General features: G+C 42.1%; 1 protein-coding gene across 7 annotated transcripts in view; it reads left to right on the top strand.

The window, feature by feature from the left end:
* Nucleotides 1-7,437, top strand: part of NFIA (nuclear factor I A) — a 427,927-nt gene extending 420,490 nt beyond the window's left edge. For all 7 annotated transcript variants that reach the window (XM_061411778.1, XM_061411773.1, XM_061411779.1 and 4 more), the window contains one exon: nucleotides 34-7,437. In XM_061411778.1, the coding sequence (XP_061267762.1) occupies nucleotides 34-51 (18 nt within the window). In that variant the 3' untranslated portion in view covers nucleotides 52-7,437. The remainder of the gene's footprint in view (nucleotides 1-33) is intronic.
* The last annotated feature ends 16,784 nt before the right edge of the window (nucleotides 7,438-24,221 follow it).

Here is a 24,221-nt window from a genome sequence, read left to right as displayed (position 1 = left end):
AGCTCTAATTGCACTTTTCCTCTTGTCTTCCAGTCCTGGTACCTGGGATAAAAGTCGCAGCGTCCCACCATCCACCAGACAGACCACCTGACCCCTTCTCAACTCTGTAACATGGACGCATCCTCAACCCAGCGCGGTTACAACTTCACTGTCACTGGAAGGGGAAAATCAAATCAACTTGTACATGGAAACAGCAAGCATTATGGTCCAACAGCAAAGGCCATAACCTTTTGGGATTTTTTTTTTTAATACTTTAGGAACTGTTGTAATTTTCTCATATGGTGCTGGAAATGGTTGGGCTTTGTAACATTTGAAGTGTTTCCGTGGTTGCGTGAGCATTAGGCAGTGTGGCTAGAGAGGATCTACCCTTGCTCACTGACTTCCTGTCGTAACACACTTTCTTTACGGAGCCCGGCTGTTTCACAGTATTTCATGAATTTACCCACACCGGTGTGAGCCTCTTTGAGCAATCAGGAGGCACTTGGAGAACTAAATCTTTTGTAGTAGCTGAGATCTGCAATATATATAACTTACGGGACAGTCAAAGGGCAATGTTTTTCTGTAACATATTGGAAAAAGAAATCGCAGTTATGTTCCTTTTTTGTTCTTTCTTTTAGTTTGGCTTGGTTCAGCAGTCAGCCGTTAACTAGGTAACATGGCCCGGAAGGACAGTGAACCCACTCGCGTTGCAGAATAATCCCGAAAATGGCAAACTACTACTACTGCTATTCAGTTTTTTAAAAGTTTTGAAATGCTGCACTTACATTTAAAAAAAAAAAAAAAAAAAACATTTTTTCAACAATTTCAACAATGACACAAATTCACGTGGTAATGGGGAAGATGGTCTGTTTTGACAGAAACTGACAGGAATCAATCAAAACAATCGAATTTTGAATTGAGTAAAGTGCAATTTCATTGGATAGCTAAATATCTTTGTAAGATAGAGATTGTTGAAAATTCTATTTTTGTTTTTCAAGTCCTTCCACCCCAGGACTCTAAATTATTGGGGTAAAAAACAGCCTTGCAAGAAAAAGGGGAGCTATTTTTGCTTTTTATGTTTTTTATTGTTAAACTTGTATCCCTTTAAAAACTGAAGGAAAATTTAAAAAAAAAAACAAAAAAACAAATCTAATGGTGCTTTTACCACAATATGTTAACTACATTAAATGCTAATTAATTATTTTCTGTTATCAAAGCACATAACTAAAATAAAATCATGGTATCTGTTAATTTTATAAGCTAGAAGTCACTAGAATGGATTATGCCAATTCTGAAAATTTTTACATGTATCTGGCATCATAGGATTTATCAGTTATCAGACACTTCATTGTTCCAGAGATTGTCCAGAAAATTTAAAGACCTTTGCGCCCTGAACTGGGCTATGGGAAAATAATTTTAATAATAATAATGAAACCAATACTGAGACAAATGCTGGTGCCCATTCAGATCAAGGGTACTTGTTAGGGAAAAAAAAGTTTGCACCCCCAAATGTCCTGTATCTTATGTAAAAAAAAAAATACAAAAAACAAACAAAAAAATAACAAAAAAAAAGTGCAAGTGATTTTTCTACCAGACAGCGAAGCACCCCTTTGCTTCCCATGCAACTTCAAGAAGGTTTCCTATACTATACATATATATATGTTCTGGTTGGCGAGCCCTGCTGATCAGAGAAAGTCTCTGCATGTTCTAGTGTTAGTAACTAATTTTTATATAGTTAATGTAGGATAAAGTAGAGTGCATTAAGACACAATATTGTAATCCCTACTCTAGGCACTTGCCTTTAAACGATGTTTTTCAGCCCTTCAGAAGGGTTCTACTACTGTCCTATACAATCAAGTAACTGAAATTCTTGGGAAGACACTTTGCTCCTCATCTTTCCCCCCCGAAACAATGTTGTTTTGTTTTGTTTTTTTTCCTTAATTTGCACGAAAACAAAAATTCCATATCAATGTGCCTTGCCCTGGATAGCGATTATTTGTGGAATTGTTGCACATGCTCCTCTATTGAAAGGGGTTTTTCCCTAGTCAAGCATTTGGAGACACTTTTTGTAAATGTGACTTTTATGTCAGCCATTGTCAGTTTCAACATCTAGAACTAAATAGAGAGTTAGTTGTCCCGCAGATAGGAGTAGTCTTTATCGTCCTATGTGGTCAGTGGCAGTGCTATTCTGAGATCTGTAGATGCTTAGAATATCAGTATTTTGGATGTTGCTGCATTTTACAATTTATTTGGAGTCTTCCTTTATTTCCCCCCCCACCCCGCCCCCAGATATATGAAAATATGCAATACCTGCTTATATCGTGTAGAAAAGCTTAGCAATGATTAATTTTTCTTTTATTTTTTTTATTTGACCAAAGTCGGTGCTGCACTTGACGCAGTGTGTTTTAGGTGTCTGTCTTTGTACTTTTTTTGTGATTTTTGAATGCACGTGCGCAGGAAGGGCTCCTCTTAGAGAAGCAGTCAAACTGTGAAGCACTAAGCTGACCCTGCTTCAAGCAATTTTGTTTTTACAACTGTTCCTTTCACAAGCAAGCCTTAAAAAAAAAAAAAAAGACAACTTCCCTTTTCTTCAGCTCCCACACCCCATTTTTCTTAGCAGACTGCAGTCAATCCACATTCAATACAAAGTATATAATGCCCATTTTTATATGCACGTTTTTAAACTTCCAAGTTCTGAAAATTGTTTACTGGTTATCTCTATTTAAGGAAAAAAAAATAAAATAAAACATTTTGGATTTTCATATGTGTCTGATAAGTGGTTGAATAGTCGTTTGGCGCTGTCGTATGGTGTGATTGTCAGTATATGGTGTCACTTCCTCTAGCCAGCCAGCATACTTTGCCTTCCCCTATAGCACTTAGCTGGGCATTACTTTATTATGACATATGTGCACTAAAAAAAGAAAAAAGAAAAAAAAAGAAAAAAAATAGCAGCTTTCAGTGCTTCACAGTGAAGGGAAAAAAGCCTAGACAAACATTTTGTCAGAACCTTGCGATAAGCCAAGGTATTACCAGTAAATTGGTTGTATATACAATAAAATTGCACCCTTTTTTTAAAACAAAACAAACTAAGCAATAGTTTGGGCAGTTTTAGTTGTTTTTAGTGAGCATGTTGTAGTCATGACTGCAAAGAGAGAGATTAACTGCCCACTCAGAAGATATGTAATTTGTATTGTTGTATAGTTTTATTGATTACACTGATTTATTCTACCCTATTTTATAATGCAGGACTTTTGTAATGTTGTTTAAATGAGGAAAAATTTCTGTCAAATTAGCCTAGTGAAATTTCTGATTGTTCATTATAAAGGCAGCGTTCATAGAATGGCTTTTCTTTCTTTCCCGCCCCCCTCTCCCTTTGGGAACTGGATTTAAGTTTAAAACTTTCCTGTTTCCTTTTTTTTTTTTTTTTTGTAAGTATTTAAATACAGTTTTGTTTGTTTTTTCTTTCAATGGTATAGCATATTCCTATGCTTGAGAAGTATAGGTCTACTGAAAAACCATTGTAAATGGACGTTACAGGTATGCTGTATTTTTGAAGGTATTCTGTTGTATTAAGTTTGATGAAGCTAAAATTAGGGAACTCTGAACAGATTTGCAGGAAAAAAAATGTTTTAAAGGCTTTAAAACATTAGGGAGGCAGTCTAGGGTGATAACGAACAGGGGTTAAGTATTAAACACACTAAGTTATATTTTTGTTCATGTTTCATTGTCCAGAAAGCAGCAGGAAACTGTAGTTTAGTTGTGATCAAGCAGGAAAAAAGAAACATCAACAATACGAGTGTTTAACCTTTTTAGACTCAAAGTCAAGCGAAGATGTTTGAGGAAGACGTTGCTACCTGGGGTGTGTAGACTGACAGACCGAGGGCCATCCACACTTGAAGGCCCAGCCCTTGATTCTGAGACACATTCGAATTTTTTCTCTCCCTTCAAATGGCATTAACAATATTGGCAAAGATAAGTCCCTCAAATAACTCTCCATTTTTTTCTTTGGGAACTGAAGTCAGAGGCACAAACACTAAATCATATCATTTTCCTATATCCTTTTTTTTTTTTCCTTCTGGCCCATCTCCCTGCCACAAAAACGCTCCTTGTCTGACCGTTAATGGGCAGAGGCCCTCTTTCCAAAGCCCACTCTCTCCATCCCACACGTTTTTCTTTCCTTTGAGGTTTGACCTAGGTTTTCTGTTTCTTCACACCCCGGCATGACAGTTACTATGTCAGCTCCTCCCCGCCCCCACCCCACAGTCAGGCGTGGGCTACAGGCGGGCCAAGGTCCACTTCCCGAAGCGTGTATTCTTCACATTCTGACAGGTGAAGCGTAAAGGAACCCAGACTTCCCAGAGTCACAGTATTCAGACAGCCCACTGGAAGACGCAAAACCCCGTCTCAAAAAGTTTGTCTTTCACTTTTCAAGTCCTTATCCTCATAGGCTTTGAATTCTGTAGTTACAGTGTCATAAAGTATTTACAAAATCTGCATTAAGACAAAAAATGTTTTCCTTTTGATTTTTTTTTTTTTGTGGGGAGGGGTTTCTAAGAATGTCATTTAATGTACATGGCATCATGTCTCTGGAAGTATCATTTTGTCCATAGCCGTAGTGGTCTCTCTCTTTCGTTTTCTTTCTTTCCTTTTCTTCTTGTCTCTTTTTCCTGGTAGCAGGCCTCCATAGAACCAATTTAAAACACAACTGGCATGGTAATGTACGGAGAGCTTCAGTGGCACCTCACCACCCACCCTCCGAGACCTGTCCTAAGACTTCAGACAGTCTCAGAAAGCTGCACTGCCCCCAGCACAGCTTTCATTCAAATCAGCTTTTCCAAGGCCACTTTCGTCCTGAAGTCAATGCATGTATTTGCTGTTTGACAGTAAACCCGCTCTGCCTTCTCCACGTCCAAGGCTGTGCATTCGTCTAATTAGTGTCGTGTATGTTTTCCTTTTATTTTTTCCAATAAAAAAGCAGTGGGATGAAAATTGCTTTGATATATAGCAGGTAACATTGAAGCTATTCCATAGCACTTAAGTGTAGTGAATACTGTGTCACCAATCCTGAAATCAATTTAATGTTTAATGCAAATCCATTACATGGTGCTATTACAGGCTGACAAAATGATTTACACAAATGTGACAACTTGGGCTCAATTCACTCTGCTTTCCAACAGTGTAAACGCATAGCAGTGTTTATCTGCATGAGAACTATGCACTAATCTATCTGAAGAAAAAAACTATATCAACTTTGGTATCTACTTTCCGTTTACTTCAATCCTTGCCTTTTTGGTCATTGTTATAATGCCAGCTTTAGGACAGAAAGAATTATAAGAAAACCAGCATAATACCTGATATATTAAAATGTAGTGCCTGTGAAATCTGTATTATATTGCTCTTCTGAAGTAAGATTTTTCTACACCGGTAGCCTTCGCTGTCTGTCAGTCAGGACCTTCTGGTATAGGTGATGTAAAATAACCGTACAATATTAATGCATGCTATTCCATAATGCTTAGTGAACTGTATGAATATTACTCAAGATTATGTTAGTCTTTTTTTCTGACTTGGTTCTTATCAGCTAGGTTTAAAGGTATTTCACTGAGAACGCAAATTCTGTCTTTTCTTGATTTCAGCAGTTTTCAGTATTTTGGAGGTATACATTTACTTAAATTCAGTATTACTTGTGTTTTTGTTTTCGTTTTTGTTTTTTGTTTTCTTTTTCCTAGGGGACAAGCATGGGTGTTTGATTTCAGAAATCAGTCCCTGGCAAGACTTTTGTCTCAAAACAACCATTTGAATTTCAAGAACTCTGCTCTGAAGACACTGAGGATATTTCAAAATGAGGGACATTTCCCTTCACCCTCGACTGAAGCTTTGCCGATACTGAAGCATTTTCTTAATGGACAATGTTCAGCCAGGTACCCATGCTTGATCCGTCTTCACACCAGACTTCCTCGTATTAAAAGAAAAGAAAAAAAGAAAAAAAAAATCTTTACAGAATCACGTGGCTATTTAGTTTCATGCACAGTTGCAATATTTTCTTCAAAAATAAAACTCTGTACAAACTTTGGGCCCGATTCATAAGAAAAAGAAATTGGCTATTAACACGGGATTTTTTTAAATATAACTTTTTTCTTTTTTGGTCTAAATTTGAAATGACTTGCTTCCCAAATGAAATCTTTTATCTCATTTTTTTTTCCCCTAAGCCAGCATTGATCTGCCTTTTTATTTTTTATTCCCCTTTTATAATCTGTTAGGGGGATGGGGAAATGGAGAGCAGATTTCAGCAATGTTCAGAAAGATAAGAGGGGACCACCTACCCTTGAGCATGGTAACAAGGGAGGCAGCAGCATGTAGGGGCAGGACTTTGCCTGAGTGCCAGACATCATGAGTTTCCACATGAGCATCACATTTCCTGATGCTATTCAATTCAAAAAACACAATTTCCAAAGTGTGTCTGGACCACAAGAGTATATGGTGGAAGTGCCACCATGAATCCAGCCCTACGCCGTCACAGTGGAGAATACCCCCCAGGGTGCTCGATGTGAACTTGTCTCTCCGAGGTGGTTTCTAGGACAAATGGTGTCCAATGAATGGGGCTATTTTTCTTGCTGTTTTTATGCTCAGCTTCTCACAATGACAGAAGATTTTTTCCCTTTTTGATTCTATTTGTGTTATTTTTATTTTTCAATTTTTTTTTTAGTAATAGTCTATAATTTAGCACTGTTTTTTCAAACATCTCAGCCGAAGGTCACAAGGCCACTGGCTACGTTGGGATGGAGGCCTAAAGAGTGCACTTTCTCCCTAGTTTCCGACTGCCTTTCTGCACTGCGAAGGCATTTGGTAGCATCACTGCTGAGGTACTGGCTTGACCTAGAGCTGGAGGTTTATCAGATTCTAGGAGGTCCTCTAGGTAGACTTTCAAAGGCAAATACACGACCCCCCTCCTCTGCAGCCCTGACCTCTTACCAGAACAAAGTTCACTGAGGGCTTGTCCCACCACCCTTGGAAATCTGTCTGCTCAAGATACCTCCATTTTTGTTTTTTGGGGTTTTTTTGTTTGTTTGTTTTCATTTCAAATTGTGGGAGAAGGGGATTAAACACTTCCAATGATAAGAGATCTGTTGTGAAACTGAACACCCCGTGTTAATAAGTTAGTTTGACATTTGTTTTTTATGAGCCGGGCCCCCTGTGCCTCTAGTATACTTGTATTGACTCTCATAGTTACCCTTTTAGTTTGACTGTGTTCTGTGAAAATTTGTAATTGGTTGAGAATCACTGTGGGCGTCCATTCTTATTCAACTAAATCTCCACAGGTTTTTGAGCTGGTGTGGATTAGTTTAACTCTTGTATTCAACCATTAGTGCTACCACCGTCTCACATTACAATACAATTACTGGAAGCAAGTACTGCATTTCCTATGCAACAAAAAAGGAAAATAAAAAATTGCTAATGCTATGGAAGCTGTGTCATCATTTGCTTTAAATCACACCTGGAAGGTGACATTTGAGTGATAGTTATGGGTGTGGATCAGAGTTTCCCCTAAAGACAGCCAGTCTTTGCACCCGTCGCTTGCATCATCCTTGACAGATGTCAGGCACCCTCCACAGGGTTCTCATGAGCCATGTTGGCTTTTTTACCTATTTGTGTGTGTGTGTGTGTACTCAGTCAGTCAGTTGTGTTATTTACCTTTATGTCTTGTCTTTGCCATTGGACTGAAAGCTTCTTGGAGGCAGGGATAATATCTTATTCTCTGCATCCCTGGATCTTAGCACATCCAGTGTACCTAGAACCTGTGTGTGTGTGTGTGTGCGCGCGCGCGCACACTCAGTCTTGTCTGAGAGTTTGCAGCCCTGTTGACTGTAGCCTGCCAGGCTCCTCTGTGCATGGGATTTTCCAGGCAAGGATACTGGAGTGAGTTGCCATTTCCTCTTCCAGGGGATCGTCCTGACACAGGGATCAAACCCTTGTCTCTTACATCTCCTGCATTGGCAGGCGGATTCATTACCACTGCAGCACCTGGGAAACCCCTTTTACCTACTTGCTGCTGCTACTGCTTCTAAGTCACTTCAGTCGTGTCCGACTCTGTGCGACCCCATAGACGGCAGCCCATCAGGCTCCCCCGTCCCTGGGATTTTCCAGGCAAGAACACTGGAGCGGGTTGCCATTTCCTTCTCCAATGCATGAAAGTGAAAAGTCAAAGTGAGGTCACTCAGTCGTGTCCAACTCTTAGCGACCCCATGGACTGCAGCCCACGTCCATGGGATTTTCCAGGCAGGAGCACTGGAGTGGGTGCCATCGCCTTCTCCGTTTACCTACTTAGACAAATGCAAAACTTCACACTGACATAGTGCCTATTGTGTGCTTGAGGCTGTTCTCAGTGCTTTAGATTTCTTGTTGTTCACTTGCTAAGTCATGTCTAACTCTGCAACCCCATGGACTGCAGCATGCCAGGCTCCTCTTTCCTCCACTGTCTCCCGGAGTTTGCTCAGATTCATGTCCATTGAGTCGGTGCTTTAGATAGTGTATCAGTTAAGGCCCAGTCTGGAGCCAGGAAAAGGGTCCAGTCAGTTTTTCCAACACGAGTACAACCCCTGGAGTTAGAGAAACAAAAATGAAAGGTTGGGTTACCAGACCAGAAGCTCCAAGGAGGGACTCCCTACAGATACTTGGGTCTTTACTGAGAGGAGTCACCGTGAGGCCCTCACGAGTCACCGCACGGCCCTTACTCAGACCTCTCAGAGGATGTGGGCAGCTGATGCTGGGCCCTCAAGGGGGTCACAGCCACAGGTACCAGCACTTCAGAGGCAGTAAAGCGTGACTGGTGCTGGGAGAGTTGAAAGGAGCTGGGGCGGTTTGCACCTCTATCCTCTTAGCTATCACGCTGTGTGTAGAAAATGAACACACAGTGAAGTTCCCTCCCTCCTACTCCTAGGCTCCTGCCAGAGTTTCTCATCGGCTTTATCGAAACAGAGCCATCCAGCAAAGGAGTCTGGGAAAGTATCATAAGGAAACCATGGCCCCATGGAACAGCGTATAGAAGGGCGGGCTTGGAGACCAGAGATAACAAGTAAATAACCACTGTCTTAATCCAGTTAATCCTCACAAACACCCTATGGGATCACTTCCATTTGTAATCTTCCTTCTAGAGATGAAGAAATTGAGACAGATTCAGTAATTTACCCAACAAATACATGGCAGGGTAGGATGTGAATCTAAGAAGTCTGGCTCCAACGTCCTTCCTATAATCACTACAACATTTTGACTGAACTGTTTATTCAATAAATATTTTTTGAGTACCTATTATGTACCAAGGGCTAGGGCTAGTCAGTAAGCAAAGACGGCAACTATTTGTAGGACGTGCACAGCCTAGTGGGCAAGATAAGCATTATTCCAACAAACAGCAGCAAAGGTAAGGATTTACCTTATTGCACATCTGTCAGCGATTGGGTGCTATAAAGGATACACATAACTGCCGTGAAAGTCAACTGAGGCTGGTGAGACAGAAATTAACCAGGCAAAGGGGGTAGGCAGCTGGGAGAATGTTCTAGGCAGAGGGAATAGCATATACAAACAGCCTGTAGTAGCCCTAGGAGGGGGTTGAAAGAAGCCCTGTTTGGATGAAGAGAAAAAGAGGAAATACGGTAGAAGATGAAGCTTCATGTTTAGATCACAATGTTGCGGGGCCTTGCCGGCACATTAGAGAACTTTGTCCTCCCTGCAAGAACATCATAAAACGTGTATCAGTCAGATTAGGCTAGATCTATGCTGTGACACAAACAGATCCGAAAGTGCCATGTATTACAACAAATGATAAAAGTTTGTACCTTATTTTGCATGTCTGTCAAGGGTTGCTGGGGCTTCTGTATAGAGTTTCCTCATTCTAGGACCCAGTGTGAAAAGTGACCACCGTCAGGATGGTTGAGAGATGCATCAGCATGCGGGAGGAGGAGCATGGCAGGACACACACTGGCTTTTATCAACTCTGTCTGCAATTGACACACAGCACTTGCACTCACATTTCATTGGCCAGAGCACATCATGTGGTTCAAGAGGACCAGGAAGGTTAACCCTCCCTCAGGAGACTAGAGAACAGATTAGTTTTGGGCATGGGTGGTGCAGTGTGGAGAGTAGGCTAAGTGGAGAAATCCAGAGAGAACACACTACAGCAACCAGAGAGAGGACGGACGCCTGGGCTATGGCACCCACGATGGAGTGGACGAGAAGTGGACCGATCAGAGAGGTTATGAAGGATGTTAATAGCTACTGTGTATTGACCTCTCCTATGTGCTAAGTGATGTAGGTGATTTATCCCGTTAAATTTAATATTTTCTCTCTTATTATTGCGGCTTTCAAAAAGGTAGAGTCCGTCCTCAAAACACGTTTGTAACTCAGGTGAATGGATCAGTTTTTCCCATACATGCCTTAAAGTCCAAGTTAGAATCAGTTACTACCTTTCAGTTATTACTCAGGCCAATAGCAGAACTTTGGTCTTTATTAGTTGGAGTTAAGACTTGGGAGTTAAAGTCAGTTAACACTGCTCCTTCATTGACATACTCTAGGACAGATTATGCGTAGGTACCAGGCTCAAGGTGAAGGTGAGGTTGAGATCGAAGCCCAGGGTCAGGTGGAAGACTGCCTGGATTGAATCTTGGCTCTGTATTGTATTAGCTCTGTGGTGTTGGCAATGCCTCAGTTTCTTCATCGGTAAGATGGGAAGAATGATAATAGCATACAACCACCTCACCAGGCTGCTGTGAGTATTTGATGAATTAACATTTGTAAAGTGGCTAGCAGTGGCCTGGCCATTGTTAACTGCTATGAGAATGCTATGACTTTAAGAAAAAATAACTGATTCCAAAATATAGAGCTAAGTCATTCTTTTCAGCACACTGATGGTGTAAGTTCTCTTCCTTGTCATTTCCAGGTCTCTATTTGGGGGAATTCTGAAAAAACTTTCATCTTCCACTAAATAGGGAGAAGTAGCATAAAAAATATAGTCAAAGGTTTGAGGACAGATATCCTTGAGTTTAAATGTCAGTTCCTCATTTTATTAGTTCTGTGACACTAGGGGCCTCCGTTTTCCCATCTGTAAAATGGGCACAAGGATAATACATACCTTATGAGATCATTAAGAGGGTTGAAATGAATTAATGCATGTAGAGCACTCCATACAGTCCCAACCACGTAACTATTATTATTTGCAACCTTGGATTGGTGCATCCTAATGAAAGGAACCCTGAGACTGGCAGGGCAGTATGGTATACTGGGAAGAAGTCTGGGCTTGAAACCAGAAAGGACTTGGATATGAGTCCCAGTTTCACCATTCATGGGCCATATGATGTATTTTTTTAATTTTTGGCTGCCCTGGGTTTGCACTGTTGTGTGCAGGCTTTCTCTAGTTCGGTTAGTGGGGGCTACTCTCTAGTTGTGGTACACGGGCTTCCCATTGCAGTGGCTGCTGTTGCAGAGCGTGGGCTCCAGGGCACATGGACTTCCGTAGTTTCGGCTCTCAGGCTCAGTGGTTGCGGTGCACTGGTTTAGTTGCCTCGAAGCATGTGGGAGCTTCCCAGACCAGTGAACCCGTGTTCCCTGCTTTGGCAGGTAGATTCTTAACCACTGGATCACCATTCCCAGGCCATATGATATTAAACAAATCATTACACCTCTCTCTGAGTCTTGATTGAGAGAGAGGCCCAAATGACTCAAGGACTATGGATGAGAATGTGCAGAGAAGCACAGTTGCAAGCATTAGGCACTAGGGACACTGAGTAAAACCCAACTAGAGTCTAGACCCACCTGGCTCTGGTTCCTGTTTTCCTCCAAGTATGAGCAGCTAGGGAAATCCATTCTCATCAGTCAGGGAAGTTGGCCAAGAGAAGTGATGCTAGTCATCATTTTATCCCTTCAAGTTCTGGCTCTTAGTTTAAAAAAAAAAAAAAAGCTAAAGTGTAGAAATCTTACTGGCCTTCAGGGAGAAATAGGGCTTCCCATGCCCTGTGAGGAATGAGCAAGCTTTCATCTGCGAAACATATAAGCCCATTTCTGGCATGTTCAGTTTGAATTTCAAGTTCGTTTCAGGGAACCTGGTAAAACAAGCAAAAAGTACATTTATTCCTAACATATTTAAACTTTCTTCTATTATAGGGAAATACCATTATGTACAAAATAGAATTGATTAGTGACGTCCCGTGTACCTCCTATTCATCACTTACAATTAACTTCTACCCCCTCTATATTCTGGGCTTGATAGCTCAGTTGGTAAAGAATCCTCTGGCAATGCAGGAGACCCCGGTTTAACTCCTGGGTAGGGAAGATCCACTGGAGAAGGGATAGGCTACCTACTCCAGTATTCTTGGGCTTCCCTTGTGGCTCAGCTGGTAAAGAATCCACCTGCTAATCGGGAGACCTGGGTTTGATCCTTGGGTTGGGAAGATCCCCTGGAGAAGGGAAAGGCTACCGACTCCAGTATTCTGGCCTAGAGAACTCCATGGACTATATAATCCATGGGATGGCAGAGTTGGACACGACTAAGTGACTTTCATTTCACTTTCCTTTCCCTCTATATTCCATTCACTTCTTGACCATCCCCAGATTATTCTGAAGCAAATCTCATGTATCATATACTTCATTCATAATATTCCAGAATACATCTGTAAAAAGCAAAGACTCTTATAAATGTATTCACAATACCATTTTCATACCCCAAATATTAGCAATACTTCCTTAATATCAAATAACCAATCAAATATCAAATACTCTCAACTGTCTTATGATTTTTAAAATACTTTGTTCAAATAAGGATCCAAATAAAGTCCATACACTAAGAGGTTTGTACATATCTTAAAGATTTAAATCTATAGAGTCCCCTTCTTCTCTTGTATTTTCCTTGGAATTATTTGCTGAAGAAACTGGTCCATTTGTCCTGAAGAGTTTTTCCCGGGCTTATAGACAGCGTCCCTGTGGCGTAAACATGTTTGACCAGTAAATTGGAAGCATATCCTTTGACCTTGGAAATTGACCCGATGGGATGCAGTCCCAAGGCTGCCTCACACAGAGATATGGGATTAATCAAGGAACTCACCGTGTGTTTGTGCCCTGACTCTGGAAGCTGTGGCCAAAATAACTAGGCTGAAGTGAAAGGTGCCCAGGAACTGTTCTTCACCAACTCCATCCCAAAGTGTTTTTTTCTTTTTTCTCAGATGGTATCAGCAGAGGCAAAGCAGTGTCTATCTTAATGTCAAAAAACTCTCTCCTTGTCCCCTACTGCTGATAAAAAAAAAAAAGAAAAAAAGCCAGCTTCTACCTTAAAGAAGAATAAGATTAATAGTTCTGGTTGGCTGTAAACTCAGATAAGGGTCTTTCTGTTCCTGCCTCCCTATTCAGTGGGCATCCTCTTCCCTGTGAATGTATGCTCTTGGGGTAGAAGTCAGTTCCAGGGCAGGGAGTTGGGGCTTCTGATCAGGCTCTATGGAGCAGTGGGGCTGGGGCTGGATTCTTAGGGCCATGAAATCCCTTCTCCCTCTACTTCTACATCCTGGCTTCTGAACACGGGCCTCGGCCATGCTCGGGTCCCTGAAACTACAAAATCTCATATGTAAAGTCACTCAAAACAAACTCGACCTCCACTATGGAGTTCCTCCCCTCTGCCAGAACACAGGCCTGGAGAAGGACCTGAATCTGAGATTATCCCCAAGTGCGCAAAGTCTAGCAGAGCAAACAAACATGCAAACCAAATAATTGCACCTTGGCCTTATAAGAACCAGGGAGGCATCATATGCCAGATCACCTGGGCTCAGGTGTGCCCAAGGGACAGGGAGGGGGGAGAGAGAGCCACGGGGAGGAGTTTGCACCAATCTAGGTCTTTAAGGATGAGAAAGAGCTCAAGAGACTGGAGAAAAGATGTAAATAGCAATAGCATAACAATAGTAAGAATAATAACATGTACAGGATGAGCTCTTACTTCACACCACTTATCTTTCTCAGGGCTTTACATGTAACCCAACCCCATGAAGGACTTACAACTGTTGTTCCCATTTTACAGATGAGGATATTGAGGCACAGAGTTTCAGTAACTCTCCTTACTTATATTAACAAATACATACGGGGGCTAACAGGAGGGGTGCATTTCTAAATCACAATTAGTTCCAAATGTAAGTCTGATTCACTGCCTTCTTCCTAGTGCCTAGAACACTGCTTGGCATGTAACACTTTGTTGTGTGACGGAACCAGCAATGGTGGTGTCAGTCAGCTTTCCTTGCTCCTCCTGATCTATCCTTCACCTTTCTCCAAGCTGGTGTCAGCTCAGGAGGCTGACTGTGTGACCTCATCAATGGGCTTCCTTGGCCTCAGGTTTTCAGTCTGGACCAGCTGATTGGAAACCCAGAAAGCAGATGTGTGGGAGAGAGGACAGAGATGTCAGGGCATTTACTTCCCAGGCTCTCTCCCTAGGTCCCTGCTGGCTGGTGGCATTCCTTATCAGAAGGTTACAGCCCCTCTCAGGATGGTCATTGTTTCTGCCTTTTAGATTCTAATAATGGCTCCCTCTCCCCATCCCTTTGGGCAGAAGATTGTAAGAGTTTTGGGTACTGCTCCGTCCTTTGACATTTCTCTACATCTTGCCCAAAGCTTTGTCAATAGCCTCTTTATTAACCTCTCTCAAATGATCTTGCATTGAATATGCCATCTGTTTTCTGCTGGAACCTGGACTGATAGAGTGGTTAAGCCAGAGCAGGCTTCCGGAATCTTCTTTCTCCTAAACTCCAGCAAAGGCTCAGATTTATTCACATGGTGGATGTCAAAGCCATAAATTTTCTCATCTTAGTTTATCCTAGACTCAGAAGGCTGGACTCAACCTTCAAAGGTCGCTAAAGTCCATTTCCCTGCTTCCAGCTAGGAATCCTATCCCCCACTGCCAGCTCTGACTGCTCCTGTCAGAGGGAAGTATATCTTACTTTGAAGATCTCCAGGTAAGAAGATACCATAACTCACGCGAGTGTCTCCATCCTCCCTGACTGATAAATTTCCCTCCTGTCTACCACCAACCCCCTCCTGTTATAGGTGAATCTTGCTTCCTTTGTCTGCTCCCTGGCAAGAGCTGAACAAAAGATCCTTCATTCTTTGAAAATAGGCATTAAATCATCTTTACCTTCCTCTAGCTCTGAAGTGCAGATCAATGAAAGCAGATAATCTACCCACGCTGGTCTCAAGCCATTCTGAGAGAACACTAGGCTGCAACGAACACTTAACAATAATGAGTTCTAAAAGGCCTGTCAGGAGAGGGAGGGAAAGATGGCGCCCAAACCTCCACTGAAGACGGCTGACTGGGTTCCTGACAGGAGATGGGCAATTCTTCTTCCCCTTTGATTTACTCATCTCCTTGGCCGTTTATTTTCTACCTGCTATCCTCAGTCTGAATCCTGGAGGGCACTGGTTCGCAGATAGTTACCCGCCTGTGACAGCTGCTGTGTCTAGACAGCTCTTATTCCCTCCAATCTCCACCCAGCTGGGCTCTCCCTGGACTTGAATGGAGCCAGCCGGGAACCAGGAGCGCCGATACACCCAGATCTGATAAACCTCTATGTCCACAAACCACTGTTTGCAAGTAAACTTTTTATCAAAATTTATTTCCAAAGTTTTCAAAATGTTCTTTCCCAAAACCTATTTTTAAAATCCCAATTGCAGGGGGACTTCCCTGGTGGTCCAGTGGTAAGGAGTCTGCTTCCCAATGCAGGGGATGTCGGTTCGATCCCTGGTCAGGAAACTAAGATCCCATATGCTTCAGGGCAACTAAACCCAAGTGCCACAACTAGAGAAAAGCCCATGAAGACCCAGGGCAGGCAAAAATAAGAGAAAATAACAAATAAAATAAAACCCCAATTACATATTTTAAATCATTTACCCAAATCCTTAAAGGGGTCTCCAACCTGTTACACTGTGTTTGCTCTCATTCTCAGATTGGTGAATATATGCACACAACAGGGCCTTTTTCTCATTCCCATAAAAGCATAAGTGATGCATGTACAGGCCCTTATTTATATTCCTCTATCGGTTAGATGTCCAGCCTAACCCAGAAACCCAGATCAGCTTGTGTCACTGGGTCATCCCAGTTAGCCACTAATCCTCCCAGTACTTTATTAAGGTAGGTGCTCTTAGTCCACTTAAAAGTGAAGAAAGTATCTGTCACAGAAAGGAAAGTCATCCAGATCCTAGGGGAGAACCTGAAGGGCTCATCTCTGACCCCTGAAAGGGGTGTGAAATCTATTTAGATGAGGAGAAGTGCCAGCAACTAATACCATGGGATATTTGTAACTGAAAGGTGCTTGTAGGTACCTTACAGGCCTTCCCAGGTGGCACTAGTGAAAAAGAATCTGCCTGCCAATGCAGGAGACATGAGAAGGAGGTTCAATCCCTGGGTCAGGAAGATCCCCTGGAGGAGTGCATGGCAACCCAACTACAATATTCTTGCCTGGGGAATTCCATGGACAGAGGAGCCAGGCGGACTACAGTCCATAGGGTCACACAGAGTCAGACACGACTGAGTGACTAACACTAGCGCTGACAGGTAATGCAATGATGCCTGGTTCAGCAAACCTGTGTCCGAGTTTCTCCTCTGACACTTTGACATCCTGCTTCATCTTAACCATCTCATCTCCGCATCTCAGCATTCTTCATTTGTGAAAAGAGGAAGAAGGTGGTCCTCACAGAATGATAAAAGTCCTGTTAAACAAAGGAAGTTCACAGAAATGTTGACAGTTGGAATTTAAGAGCTGAGAGAATTGGAACAGAGATGGTGTGCCTGGGTCAGTCTCTACCTGGGGGAAAGAAGTCATCAGGGTCCTCTCCCCAGCTCCCTACCATTTAATGACCCAGAAAACACTAGAAAGGATCTCCATCCCTGTGGTGGGGCTGACTCGCTTCTCAGTTAGTTCAGTCACTCAGTCATGTCCAACTCTTTGCGACCCCATGAATCGCAGCACGCCAGGCCCGCCTGTCCATCACCAACCCCCGGAGTTCACTCAGACTCACGTCCATTGAGTCAGTGATGCCATCCAGCCATCTCATCCTCTGTCGTCCCCTTCTCCTCCTGCCCCCAATCTCTCCCAGCATCAGAGTCTTTTCCAATGAGTCAACTCTTCGCATCAGGTGGCCAAAGTATTGGTGTTTCAGCTTCAACATCAGTCCTTCCAAAGAACACCCAGGGCTGATCTCCTTCAGAATGGACTGGTTGGATCTCCTTGCAGTCCAAGGGACTCTCAAGAGTCTTCTCCAACACCACAGTTCAAAAGCATCAATTCTTCAGCGCTCAGCTGTCTTCACATTCCAACTCTCACAAACATACATGACCACTGGAAAAACCATAGCCTTGACAAGACAGACCTTTGTTGGCAAAGCAATGTCTCTGCTTTTTAACATGCTATCTAGGTTGGTCATAACTTTCCTTCCAAGGAGTAAGTGTCTTTTAATTTCATGGCTGCAGTCACCATCTGTAGTGATTTTGGAGCCCAGAAAAATAAAGTCTGACACTGTTTCCACTGTTTCCCCATCTATCTCCCATGAAGTGATGGGACTGGATGCCACGATCTTCGTTTTCTGAATCTTGAGCTTTAAGCCAACTTTTTCACTCTCTTCTTTAACTTTCATCAAGAGGCTCTTTAGTTCTTCACTTTCTGCTGTAAGGGTGGTGTCATCTGCAGATCTGAGGTTATTGATATTTCTCCCAGCAATCTTGATTCCAGCTTGTGCTTCTTCCAGCCCAGCATTTCTCATGATGTACTCTGCACAGAAGTTAAATAAACAGGGTGACAATATACAGCCTTGTCGTACTCCTTTTCCTATTTGGAACCAGTCTGTTGTTCCATGTCCAGTTCTAACTGTTGCTTTCTGACCTGCATACAGGTTTCTCAAGGAGCAGTTCAGGTGGTCTGATATTCCCACCTCTTTCAGAATTTTCCACAGTTTATTGTGATCCACATAGTCAAAGGCTTTGGCATAGTCAATAAAGCAGAAATAGATGTTTTTCTGGAACTCTCTTGCTTTTTCTATGATCCATCCGTTGTTGGCAATTTGATCCGTTGTAGCTTCAGAAGGTGGTGCCTCCAAGCTGAGGCTTCAAGTTGCGATTCCCAGAGTCCAGCCCCCTCTGCACCGCAAACAGCATTTTTCCTTCTGGACGGCTCTGCACAAGTGACCGAAGTGTCACAGAACATTGTGGACTTCCGCTTCCTCAGATCCTATTAAAAGGTCACTTTGGCCTCTTCCAGCTCCTCAACTTCCGCCTTAACCCATATTATTGAGGCTGGATCCTCCCAAAAATTAGTTCAATGGAGGGTTTTTTTCCGGGTGCCTAGCAACTCTTTCTTGACCTTGAAATATAAAAAAATGATAAGGTTTCTCTGAGGTAAGGGAACTCAGAACATGGAGGCTTTGCTAACTTCTTGGGATGGGAGAAGCAAAAATACCATCCTTATTTCTGCTTCTGTTATAATAATGACAGCAAACCTCAAGCCATTATCTTTATAAATTGGCCTGCATTCATGACAACCGAGTGCCAGTTACTGTGCTAAGGGGTTCTTTTCCAAGAGTCATCTCATTTGAATGAAAGGTAATAACATAAACCGTGCATCTGAATAGAGATGCCAAGAAATATTGAGGACACATGCTCCATTCTGCTCCGTGGGGCCACTCCTTGTTTGTTACCTCCTCCCCCTCAAAAAGAGCCGTCATAAATTAAACTGGAAGTGAATCAATTCTTATGAACAGAGCCCATGACTGAAGCCAAGACCCGATTTCTTACACAGAAAGCTCAAGAAGTACAGCTGTCCTTGTCCAACTTCACAAAGTTTTGGAAGAGATCAACCATTTTCCTCCTTTGTCCAAGGAAGAAATGATACATAAGCTTTAGAAAGGGAAAGCTAGAAAGAGCTTCAGAAGAAAGAGAATTAGCATTGAGAATTTGCGCATTTGGTATTCCCATTTGTTCTGAAAGGTGGGGTACAGATGCAGGGAAAAAAATTCAAGAGTCCTGAGGGCAGTGGGGGGCACTGTTTGGGAGGCGACTGTGCTGCCCTGATGGATACATGGGCATTGCACACATGGGCCTGTGTGCCATCCACAAGAGGCCGCCTGGTGAGGCCAAGGGGTGCACACGGAGATGAGTAGGAACCAGCCCTCACCAGTGAGAGGGGAAGAAGCATCTTCAGTGTGAGTCACTCATACTGGGTACTTGCCTGCAGCCAGAGGTGCCCCTAGACAGAGCAACCTCCAGGCATTATCTGTGATGAGAGAAGAGACGGCGTGGTTAGCAGCATCTCTGGCAACAGAAGTGCAAGATGCAGATGCAGGAGAGACTAAAGCATATACCCCTCCCTTCACCCACTGCTGCCCCTGACATTGGAGCCAACTCCAGAGAGGGGGAGGGGACAAACTGAAAATGGCTTTGAACTGGATATAGATCTATTCATTCTAAAATTGACAGAAATCACTGATTGGTGTGAATTTACCCACAAGCCTCTAGATGGAACTTGCTGAAAGACAGCTTAGAAACTAAGTATCACAAACGAAACAGAGTTGCATTTCTTTTTTTTTTTTTTTACCACATACTAATGATGCCTGGGAAACTGCACACCCTCCACAGCTGTTAGTCACTGTGGATTAATGGAGCCCTGACCTGGAACGTGCAGGCAGACTCCCTTCTTGTGATGGGAGAAGAGAGAGAGAGAAAAAAAAACCCCTCAATGTTTTGACTTGACTGTAGCAGCAAGGATAAACTACAAACAATATCTGAGCAAAGGTCCGTCTAGTCAAGGCTATGGTTTTCCCTGTGGTCATGTATGGATGTGAGAGTTGGACTGTGAAGAAAGCTGAGCGCCGAAGAATTGATGCTTTTGAACTGTGGTGTTGGAGAAGACTCTTGAGAGTCCCTTGGACTGCAAGGAGATCCAACCAGTCCATTCTGAAGGAGATCAGCCCTGGGATTTCTTTGGAGGGAATGATGCTAAAGCTGAAACTCCAGTACTTTGGCCACCTGATTCGAAGAGTTGACTCATTGGAAAAGACTCTGATGCTGGGAGGGATTGGGGGCAGGGGGAGAAGGGGACGACAGAGGATGAGATGGCTGGATGGCATCACTGACTGGATGGACGTGAGTCTGAATGAACTCCGGGAGTTGGTGATGGACAGGGAGGCCTGGCATGCTGCGATTCATGGGGTCGCAAAGAGTCGGACACGACTGAGTGACTGAACTGAACTGAAACTGTCCCTACAAATAATAAAGATAATAACAATTGCTACCAAAATAGAGAACTGCATGCCAGGCAATGTTATTTTGTCTAAAATGATGAACTACTGCTTGCATTACCACAGAGATGTTCCACAAGGTTTAGGAGGCACACAACTTTTGGTAAATATCAACAGTCTGATTTTAAATGTTTTATGGGAAGGCAAAGTGACTAGAAATGGCAAACCAATTCTTAAAGAGAGGACCGAATTGGAGGTTTCACACTGATTTCAAAACTTACTATTAAGCTACGTAATCAAGACAACACAGTACTGGCAAAAGAATAGATACATAGATCAACAGAACAAAACAGAGTCCAGAAGTAGATTCACACGAATGTAGGGAACTGCTTTTTCTGACAAAGGCAAAGGCAAAGGCAGCCTGATGGAGTATAGCCTTTTTCAGCATGTGGTGCTAGAAAATCGGACACTCACATGCAAAAGAGAGAGTGAGGGAAGGAGGAAGAAAAGAAGAAGAACCTTGATGTATGTTTCAGTTTGTACAAATTTTTACTGAGAATGAAGCATCAGTTCAGTTCAGTCGCTCAGCTGTGTCCGACTCTTTGCGACCCCATGAATTGCAGCACGCCAGGCCTCACTGTCCATCACCAACTCCCGGAGTTCACTCAAACTCACATCCATCGAGTCAGTGATGCCATCCAGCCATCTCATCCTCTGCCATCCCCTTCTCCTCCTGCCCCCAACCCCTCCCAGCATCAGAGTCTTTTCCAATGAGTCAACTCTTCGCATGAGGTGGCCAAAGTTCTGGAGTTTCAGCTCTAGCATCATTCCTGCCAAAGAACACCCAGGACTGATCTCCTGTAGAGAATGAAGCATAAAACTAAGTGAATAACCCAAATTTATAAAATCACTAGAATTAAATACTACTTAGAAAATCTTTGTGATCTTGAATTTTGCAAGAGTTCTTAGCTACAACAGCAAAAGAATAATCTATTAAAAATAATATATTAGTATTCAGTAAAATTAAAATATTTTGCTTGTCAAAATATATTGTTAAGAGAAAGAAAAGAAAAGCCAGAGATGGGGAAAATATTTTCAAAGCTTATGGCCCAACAAGGAACTCGTGTCCAGTATATACAGAGAATTTTCAAATGGTAATAAAACAAACAATCCAACTAAAAACAGGCCAAAGATTTGAATAAGCACATTATCAACAAAGAACAGCAAGTTTTACTGTATGCAAATAAAAATACAATCTTTTAAATGTAAGAGACTTAGCTAAACTATATTTATATAACATTTTGCACCTTGGATAGAAATCTTAGCAAACAAAAAGACTGAAATCAATGCACTTAAGATCTAACTCAAGAATTTTTTTGTTTATTTTTTATTTAATTTAGTTAATTAATTTATTTGGCTGTGCCACATGGCATGCAGGATCTTGGTTCCCCGACCAGGAATCCAAACTGGGGCCCCTGCAGTAGACACATGGTGTCTTAGCCACTGGATCACCACAGAAGTCCCAAGAACTTTTTTTTTTTTTAATTACTAAATTATGCCCAAAGAAAGTAGAAAGAAGGGAAAGATAAATGGAATAAAAGAACAAAAGACAAAGCAAACCCACAATAGAAGTCAACAAAGCCGTAAGTCGGTACTTTGAAACAAAGAGTAATAATGAATATTCTGAGGAAAATGACAGGTGAAGAGAGTTTTAAATACACAAATAAGCAACGTCAAGAATGAAAAGGACACAGCTATAGATAAGGTAGTCATTAAAAATAATATAGTAAGACAAGTTTGTTCCTTATCCCTAGAAAATATTGGCCGAGTGGATAACTGGACTAATTTCTTTGAAATTCTGACATGAGAATTCCCTGGTGTTACAGTGGTTAAGACTGCATGTTCTACTTAGAGGGTAGAGTTTCCATCCCTGGTTGGGGAACTAAGATCTCATAGGATGTGTGGTTTAAAAAAAAAAAAATTAAAATCCTGACACTAGACAAAATAGAAAATATAAACTGTCCAATCAAGATGAAAGGTATTAAAAACCTACCCAAGAAAAGTTTAGGCCTTAAGTCTCCCAACAGTGACTTCTAGCAAACTTCTAAAAAGAAGTGATGTTAACAGTTCATAATTCTTTTAGAGACTAGAAAAAGAGAGACTCCTCAATTTCACCTTGATACCAAAATGTGACAAGGATACTAAGTGTAAGAAAAATTTCATTCACAAACATAGCTGCACAATTCCTAAACAAAATTTGTTCAGTCACGCCTGACTCTTTGGGACCCCATAGACTGCAGCACGCCAGGTTCCTCTGTCCTCCACTATCTCCCAGAGTTTGCTCAAATTCATGTCCATTGAGTTCATGATGTTATCTAACCAATCTCATCCTCTGTCGCCCCCCCTTCTCATCCTGCCCTCACTCTTTCCCAGCATCAGGGTCTTTTCCAATGAATCGGCTCTTTGCATCATGTGACCAAAGCATTGGAGCTTCAGCTTCAACATCAGTCCTTCCGATGAATATTCAGGGTTGATTTCCTTTAGGATTGACTGGTTTGATCTCCTTGCAGTCCAAGGGACTCTCAAGAGTCTTCTCCAGCACCACAATTTGAAAGCATCAGTTCTTCGGTGTTCAGCCTTCTTTATGGTGCAGCTCTCACATCTGTACATGACTATTGGAAAAACCATAGGTTTGACTATATGGACCTTTGTCGGCAAAGTGATGTTTCTGCTTTTTAATACGCCATAGGTTTGTCATAGCTCTTCTTCCAAGAAGCAAACACCTTTTAATTTCATGGCTGCAGTCACTGTTCACAGTGATTTGGAGCCCAAGAAAATAAAGTCTCTCCTTGTATCCGTCAGAGAAATGCAAATCAAAACTACAACACGATATCACCTCGCACTGGTCAGAATGCCCATCGTCAAAAAATGCACAAACAATAAATGCTGGAGAGGGTATGGAGAAAAGGGAACCCTCTGGCACTATTGATGAGAGTGTAAATTGATACAGACACTATGGAAGACGGTATGGAGATTCCTAAAAAACTAGGAATGAAACTACCATACGACCCAGCAATCCCACTACTGGGCATATACCCTGAAGAAACCATAATTGAAAAAGACACATGTACCCCAATGTTCATTGCAGCACTATTTACAACAGCCAGGACATGGAAGCAACCTAGATGTCCATTGACAGATGAATGGATAAAGAAGTTGTGGTATAATACAATGAAACATTACTCAGCCATAAAAAGGAACACATTGAGTCAGTTCTAATGAGGTGGATGAACCTAAAGCCTATTATACAGAGAGAAGTAATCAGAGAAAAGCAAATATTGTATATTAACACATATATATGGAATCTAGAAAGATGTTACTGATGAACTTATTTGCAGGGCAGCAATGGAGATACAGTCGGAAGAAGAGACTTGTGAACACAGAGGATGAAGGAGAGTGTGGGACGAATTGAGAGAGTAGCATTGAAACATATCCATTACCATATGAAAAATAGGTAGCCTGTTGGAATTTACTGTATGACATAGGGAGCTCAAATCCTGAGCTCTGTGACAACCTAAAGGGGTGCAATGGGCTGGGAAGTGGGAGGGAGGTTCAAGAGGGAGGGGACAAATGTATACCTATGGCTGATTCATGTTGATGTATGGCAGAAACCAACACAATATTGCAAATCAATTATCCTCCAATTAAAAATAAACTAATTAATTTAAAAAGAGGGCTACTCCATTTCTTCTAAGGGATTCTTGCCCATAGTAGTAGATATAATGGTTATCTGAATTAAATCTGCTCAGTCTCATCCATTTTCATTCACTGATTCCTAAGATGTTGATGTTTAATCTTGCTATCTCCTGCTTGACTACATCCAATTTACCTTGATTCAGGGACCTAACATTCCAGGTTCCTATGCAGTATTGTTCTTTACAGCATCAGACTTTATTTTCACCACTAGATATATCCACGATTAGGCGCTGTTTCCGCTTTTGCCT

The sequence above is a fragment of the Bos javanicus genome, chromosome 3, assembly GCF_032452875.1.
Source record: "Bos javanicus breed banteng chromosome 3, ARS-OSU_banteng_1.0, whole genome shotgun sequence".
In the NCBI taxonomy this organism is placed as follows: Eukaryota; Metazoa; Chordata; class Mammalia; order Artiodactyla; family Bovidae; genus Bos; species Bos javanicus.
Note: the sequence above shows the minus strand (reverse complement) of the source record. Positions and strands in the feature narration are given on the sequence as shown.